Raw genomic sequence first — 7,952 nt, forward strand, 5'->3', positions numbered from 1 at the left:
AATAATATAAAAATGATAAAATAAATAGGGAAAGAGGCTAAATGAATCGAAACATACTTTAGTAAGTAGTCAGCGCCCTATGTTGGCGATGCAACTATGGCTCCATTATATTAGGACATGTTTTTAAAAAAGGTATCCTCGTCATAAAGCTAATAATTTTCACATGTATTTCAGTAATACTTTTCATTGTGGTCTATTTTATTGTTTTAAACTGTAGGCAATCCACTGCTTGTATTTGTGTTTTTCCCATGTTTTGCTGCAGATTTGAAGATGGTCATTGCTGTCTGAAACCAGTAGTCTGAGGACTAACAAGTTTGAGATCATAGACGGAAATAAAGAAATTTATTCTACACTTTTTTTTTTATCACTGTGACCATGTCACAGCTTATGATTTTATCTCCTGTTGAACTTCACTTTCTTAGTGTTCTTATGTAGTGGATAAATATCTCTTAAAGCAATTGTTCTCTTAGTTGCTGGAAGACACACAAAGGATTGCTAATATGATTTATTAGCGTCATTTGTTTTTTCACACTTATTGATTACTCCACTCATTCACATACTTGCCAGAATATGTTTTGTGTTTTTGCCATTGGAAATGCTGTGTATTCAATTTGGTGGTTAAGTCATGCACTGAAACTCACTTTTCAGTACTTTAGTTACTCCCATCTTCTCAAGTTTCTCAACCATTACTCCCAGCACATTGCAACTGAAAGCTGAATAACAATTTTTATTTCAAGTTTTGTATGGGAGCACTAGTACAAAATACGTAAATATGAAAATACCAAGGGATTAAATAATTTCTTTGAAATTTGACAAACCATTTTCAGTATAGCTTGTTCTTAAAATAAACTGAGGACTTATATTTTGTCTGTTCCATTAATGTAAAAGTATTGTTTTTCACTTGTGATGATGATTGTATAGGTGAAAATGGCTTTACATGTGTTCACTGCAGCAAGGCATTCAATCGCAGATCTCGTCTTCTTATGCATGTGAAGTATGTTCATGAAGGTGCAAAACCTTTTGAATGTGAACAATGTCCAAAAACATTTGTTCGAAAGGAAGATTTGGCTCGTCACACGATTCTTCACTCAGGTGTAAAAGGTAAGTAAAATACATTATGTAGTATTTTACAATAGACTTTCTTTTTATTTAATTTTCAGTATTAATTCTTTTCATTTTTACAGCACACAAATGTCCAATTTGTCAGAAGAACTTCGCAATGAAATCTTCATTGAAGATACATCTTCTGACGCATACAAAGGTATTACATTTAATCAGTTTCTGTATAGTAGTTTCAGAACAAAATTTACTAATACAGTTTGACCACAGTAATCGATGTAGGTATTCGATAAATTGGCTTGGAAAGTGATTATTTTATGGCTACATCAAGTTAGTTATGTTATTCAAAACAAATTTTAAGAACTCTTGAGGTACAGTGGAAACCCAGTAGTACGTTCCTCATTACTGTGTATTCCCGCATAGTACATCTATTTTTGGAAGTCTCAGTCCCAGTTGCATTAAACTCATGTGAAAACAACTTGTTTATATATTCTCCATTCCCAGTTAGTGCATTTGAATGTGGCAGGATCTGTACTGTGTGGCCATTGCAACTTTTACCACCAAGAGTTCTGGAAGTGATGAGAGGAGGATGTTTGCTGCTAAGGGGGGAGTAAATGTGAGAGGAGACAGCATTGTTCAGTGCTGTCAACTTTGTACATCATACACATCATTTGCTATGGTAGAAATGACATAAGGGAGTAATTTGCATAGGTTGGCGGCAGCTCCTGCGACATCCGGTAAGTACTGATCGGAAGCGGGATTGAAATAGTAGCGGCAAACAGTAAACCAAATATTTATTAGCATGTAACTGAGTCACTGGTGTTCTTTTTTCTTGTTTAGCATTTGACTGACTCACAGTACATTAATTGTTTTGTGTGGAATGGTGTATCAATTGCTATGGACAAAAAGATAGTGAGACAGTTCACAAGTGAAGAAAAGTGGATCGTTATTCAGGAGACAGTTCACAAGTGAAGAAAAGTGGATCATTATTCAGGAAGTGGTAAAAAATTCACACATTAAGCATGTCAATATTGCATGAAAACTGAAACACTCCTCCATCAGTACTAAATACAATATGGAGCAAATGAAAAATAATTGAAGCAGCATGTTTGGAAACAGGAAATGGCAAATAAAAAACAGCAAGGGATGGTCAATTTCCAGAATTGGTTTATTGTTACCTGGTAGACTGTAGAAGAAGCGATCTGGTGTTGCCTACCTCCCACCTTAAAATAAGATATGCAGCTATGAAATATATATAACTGATTAGTTCTTTGGGTTACACAGTACTGTTAATAGTTTGAATTTAATTAAATAAATTTGAATGTTATTTTGTGATTAGAAAGTGTTCCTGAGAATATTTACTTTCAGCGGCTGAGCTCCATGGATAAAAATTACCTTTACAGCAAATTCTTGTGATTTAAGTACTGCATTTTAGGTGGTTTAATAATCTCAGAAAACAAGAAGACAAAGGGCTGTGGAGCATTTGTTTTGTTATTGTTAAAATAGCCTCTAAAACAGGCAAAATAAACTGCTCAACTTTTTTGTAAGTAAATTCCATGATGTGAAGGTTACATTTCTTCTGAGTTGTCATGATGTACTTCACCATTTATTTTGTATGTGTTTGATTTGATCTGGATATCATAATGTGACCAGAAAGTAGTTGTGAGAATTCTTTATACAAGGCTGGTTGATAATAACCTTTTAAAATGCACATTAACTACACAGAATACGAAAGCTATAGCAATATGCAGATGGAGTGCAGTAGATACTTAACATAAATTCTTCTTTATTCTTGAGTTTTAACAAAAAAATTAGTGAATAATATTTTGGGCAATGAAAGAAATGTATTCCATTCTTGAATAGAGAAATCTATTCCATTGTTGAGTTTGTTGCCTGTGTTTTACCTTATCAGCACTTTTCAAATGTGAAAATGTCAGTAGCCCATTTGTGGAAAACATAAGTAATAATCATTGTAGAATAGTTACAAAGGAAAAGAGAAAAATAACTAGAAATCACATTAAATTAAAATATTCAATCCTTCCAACAGGAACCACCACGTTCTTGTGATGAATGTGGAAGAGCATTCATTCGACAAGATTGCTTACTTCGTCATATGCGCACCAAGCATAGAGACATGCTGGAGGAGATATTGGCTGAAACAGAAAAGAAAAAACTGCAACAGCAGCTTCTGGCTGCAGCAGCAGCTCAAGGCACTGGTGGGACTGGTGTGGGCGTGAATGGTAGTGAGAGTGATGGAGGTTCTGGTGGTCCTGGTAGCATACCATCACTCAGTGAAGCTGCTCTCGCTGACTCAGTCCGTGAGCTCCTGGCGCTACTGGTTGATGAAGCCACTCTAAAGGCTTTTGGATGGCCGGAAACGCAAGTGGACCAGTTGCTGGAAGCAGTAATTCGTCGATGTGGCCATCAACCTGTTACCTCAGAGGAACTGTTGTACCCAGATAGACTGCGTGAAAATGCCAAACTGCTGTTCACTGTTGTTATAGATGACTCTGCTGTCAAGACTTTGCTCAACAATCAGACTGTTGATGAAGTCATCTTGCATGTACTTCGTCTCGCCAAGTCATAAAAAATGTGTGTGTGTGTGTGTGTGTGTGTGTGTGTGTGTGTGTGTGTGTGTGTGTGTGTGTTAGTTCCTCTGTCACTGACATATTTTCTATTCAAATAGGAGACACTGAATTCATTTCAGTCATTTGAGAGGTATATTTTGATTGCATTTGGTGCCTTTGATTGGCTGCTCTTCTTTTTCATCCTTCTTCAGTAAAGAGACTACATCCAGAGTTTGAAGTCAAAGATATTGTTAACACGAGTGTAGGGGTTCATTGTAAGAACATTTCTGTTTGCTTTCTACTGGATCATAAAGGATTTAGCCGTAAAGTTTGAGTTAAGCTTTCACAACTAGTGCTAGTTGTTTTTCCCAGACTTGCATAACAGTTGATAGTTGCATTTACTAGTGGATTTATCCTCTCTTTCTTATACTCAAATCATTCACATTTACACCATTCAGTTGAAAACTGCATTCCATTGTGTGAGATTTATTAATTATAAATAGCCTTGTCTTCTGTTTCCTCCATTATGTAAAATAGAGTAACTAATTAGTTTCTGCATGGTGCAAGGGAATATCTCTTTGGCATGATCAAAAATTTCTGTCATTCAGATGTAATCAAGAGATGTTGCCATTTCTCACGCCTGCACAGTTGCAGAGAACACGCATATTTGTAATGAGGCTGGTGTAGATTATCTTGAGGGACCATGAAATTCATTAAGTTTCTTCTTTCAGAATAAAATAGTAAATCCTATTTTCATGAATTTCAATTACATTTTGAGAATACTCATTGCCTTGACTGATACTGAGAGCCAAGTGACAACTAGGAGCACTAATAGGGAATAAATTTTCTTGTAAAAGAAAATTATGACAAAAGAATTGACCATATTTTTATATATGAATGATGAAATGTAAGATATGAACTATTTTTTAAATTACTCAGCTGTCACTTTTACAAATATCAAGTATTTTTATTCTTAAGTGCACTGTGTAAATCCAGTTTTCTCAAATTAGTGGCACTTCCTTGTAACACTTACAGGCACATGTGAAACAGCAGTAGACAAAGATTTGTAATGGTTGTTTGAGAGATTAGAGCATATTTTTATATTTTGATAGGCTGTATTTTATATTATATTCTCCTTGCAAGTTTTTATTCCATGAATGATGCAATAATCATTCAAGGTTGGGAAGTAAATATATATTTTTAAATGCAAAAAATGCTACTTTACTGTATGTTATGACAGTAAAGTAGATTTTTATGGAGAAGAGGTTGGACAGCGACATCAAAAGTGTCAGAATAGGCGACATCAAAAGTGTCAGAATAGGAGATGTTAACCTCAGCCTTACGAGAATTACTTTTCATTATTGAGAGATATTTTGAGGGAATGAAAGTGTGGAACATATTTTTTAGAGAAATGTTTTATATTTGCAATGTATATGCTTCCATGTTATAGTACTTACTATGTAATAAGTATTTAGAGTGTGTTGTTAACTAGCAGTCACCGTGAAATCAAGCAGTTTGGGTATATATTTGTGGAGAGTAAGACTGCTGGCTTTTTTAAATATCCATTTGATACAGGTGCTGCTTGACAAGTGAGTGCTGGATACCCCAAAGCACGTTAACTTGGGAAAGTAACTTTCTCGCAAACATTATAGTCCTAAATTTTTCCTCATAGGTAACACACTGTAGTGTGTGATACATGACACATGCATATATTTGTATGTTGAGTTGACTTGCTTTTTAGATATGCACACTGATGAAAACTGAAACATTAAGCTGCTTATTTGTCTCATATAAATTGGATCCAAATAGAGATAGATAGAGAGAGAGAGAGAGAGAGAGAATTGCATAAGTAGTTAAACTTTGTTTATGTATGAATTGAACACAGTCAACTGGCTCATTTTCAGTGAACTGGTGAAAGTAGGGAATAATTTCCTACTTCCTCCTTAACCTAACTTAACCTTGTCTTTAAAAGTAAGAGAACTTCCTCTTGAATACCTCGAGGTATCTCTTCGTCTTCACATGATCTGTGTTAAAGTAGACTGTACTGTTGCAGGTTGCATTGCCTGCAAAGGACAAGAACTAGAACCATTGTCAGAAATTGTTAGAGGTTGATGTGTGTAATATGTTGGTTCAGTATCGCTAGTAATACAAGGTTGGGAAAACTGCATGTATAGAGAAAATTTCATGAGAAAGAAATTTTATTAAAAATCAGTGTGTATCTGTTAAAAATTTATGTATGTTTGGTATAATTCTGTTGTGTGTAGAGTTGTGTTGCTTTAGTTTTCACTATTTGGTTCTCTCAGAGCTTCCCACAAATAGATATGACTGTTAAACTGTTTTCTGTTATTTTAAGAATTGGGAGTGCAGCTTCCACTTGACAGCTGAAAGTTTGACCAACCTCTGTTTAAGCAATAGTCTCAGCATTAAGGTGTTGTAGTCTGGAATGTTGTTGCATTTTCGTAACAATTTCTGCTTTTAATAGATGCTGGCTTTGGTTAAATGCACTGTGTTGTACCAATAACACTTCTCTTATCTGTTGATGTTTATTACAGTTTGAACCCACAATTACTTTTCTAACAATTTAGTAATGCTATGAGTGGCACAAAATGCTCTTTTTCATAAAGTGTGTTCAGATCACTTGTCTTGATACTTGGTGCACTTGTGACTTCTGTACTTCCATCAGTCGTATGCATTGTCATTCTTGTTAGCATTTCAAAGTTATCACTCTCAGCAATCCATTATACATATGTGTTTTGGATCTCATAAAAAAAAGCAGTGTGAAACCCAAATGTTGGTTTTTAAAGGACACCGAAAGTGCTTTGGACAGTTTATCAAGAAGCTACACAGAGGTCATGACATGCAATTTCCATGCAAGACAAAACATTGCTAGTGCTCTGATTAAGTCCTGCCCCCCCCCCCCCCCCACCCCCACCCCGTACCCCTGACCCCTGTATATCATGATGTACATATCAGTCAGTATTTTTACTCTGTTCTCACAGTAACTCAAGTAACTTTTATAATCCTCATAGTACATCATGGAATCTACCCTGCCTCTTCTACCAACTGAGAAGGACTGCATAGTAAGCTGCAGAAATTAAGGCACTGGATTAATAGAATTGTAATTCATGTAGCTGTTTTCTGCCTTCATCCTTCTGCCTCCAAGATAGTGCTCCATTTCTAAATGGCAATAATACCAGCGAACTATTGAACTTAAACCATCAGGTTTTTCTTCTGTGTTGTGTAAACTGTGTCATAGAGTGAGTCATGGTTGTTGAGACCCCTAATGCTCATGTAAAGTAAAGTTCACACTCCACGGATTACTCGTTTCTGATGAGAAGATTTAATGACCATCATTCTTCAAATTACATTGAATGATTTCCACAGCTTTTATAATCACAATGATTTACATGTGATCACATATTGTCAGTTACATATTTCAATGCTCTACAATGGAAATACTTTCATTTGATTATTTTAATATTTCTTAATTATCTGTGGACATTCTGTTACATCCCATTTGAGCAAAGAGTGTGGCTGATTTTATACCGTATTGCTTAAAAGTCTTTGCGTTTCTCTTCCTCTTCTTGCACTCTTTTTTTTTTCTTTGGACAAACGAAATTGTTCTGAAAGCATTACATTTATCTTCTTTTTAAGGAGCTTTCATTCTTCGTTGTGGGATACCAGTTTTATATACATACATGTAATGGATAAGATTTATGATATTAGTTGTTGATTACTTCATCCCTTTTATTGCCAGCTACAATGTGCATCCTTTCTTTATGTTGCAAATCATTGATTCCATCTTGCACCAAACCATTCCTTGTAACAGCACAATAACTGACAGCTAAGGATACATGTAATTGAAATTCCCCATAGAATACATGGTATTGCATGATGTATGAGTTTCTTTTCCACTCTTGACAGTTGTTTAGGTTGTAGATGCTTATGTAAAATTTAGGTTCTGCTAGATTTTAACAAAGTTACTAGTTTGGCAAGAGGATACAATGGGTATTTTAAGGGAGAAAAATGGGTGGAGTGATACACTAAACCACCAACTCAGATTAAGCACATAGAGAATAAGCAACTTCAAGAAAAGAATTCTAAGAGGAAGAAAACTATGTCAATTGCAGGTAGGCCTGTGTTACTCTGCTATGGATCTTAATCAAATATTCACACATTCACCCAAGTACAACTCTCACTCAAGTGACTACTGTCTCAGGGTGCTGGTGCCTGAATGCGACTGCGTCTGTCAGAGCAGAAGTCTCTGTGAGAGGCAGTCACAGTCAGGCTCCATCATTCTGAGACAGTGCCCATGTGTGTACGAGT

General features: G+C 35.6%; 1 protein-coding gene across 1 annotated transcript in view; it reads left to right on the forward strand.

The window, feature by feature from the left end:
• The window catches only part of LOC126416151 (gastrula zinc finger protein XlCGF57.1-like), a 140,087-nt gene extending 133,525 nt beyond the window's left edge, over positions 1 to 6,562 (forward strand). Inside the window, exons 12-14 of the mRNA XM_050083699.1 lie at positions 922 to 1,101; positions 1,185 to 1,261; positions 3,107 to 6,562. Of these exons, the coding sequence (XP_049939656.1) occupies positions 922 to 1,101; positions 1,185 to 1,261; positions 3,107 to 3,646 (797 nt within the window). The 3' untranslated portion in view covers positions 3,647 to 6,562. The remainder of the gene's footprint in view (positions 1 to 921; positions 1,102 to 1,184; positions 1,262 to 3,106) is intronic.
• The last annotated feature ends 1,390 nt before the right edge of the window (positions 6,563 to 7,952 follow it).

Source organism: Schistocerca serialis, chromosome 8 (assembly GCF_023864345.2).
Source record: "Schistocerca serialis cubense isolate TAMUIC-IGC-003099 chromosome 8, iqSchSeri2.2, whole genome shotgun sequence".
NCBI classification, from domain to species: domain Eukaryota; kingdom Metazoa; phylum Arthropoda; class Insecta; order Orthoptera; family Acrididae; genus Schistocerca; species Schistocerca serialis.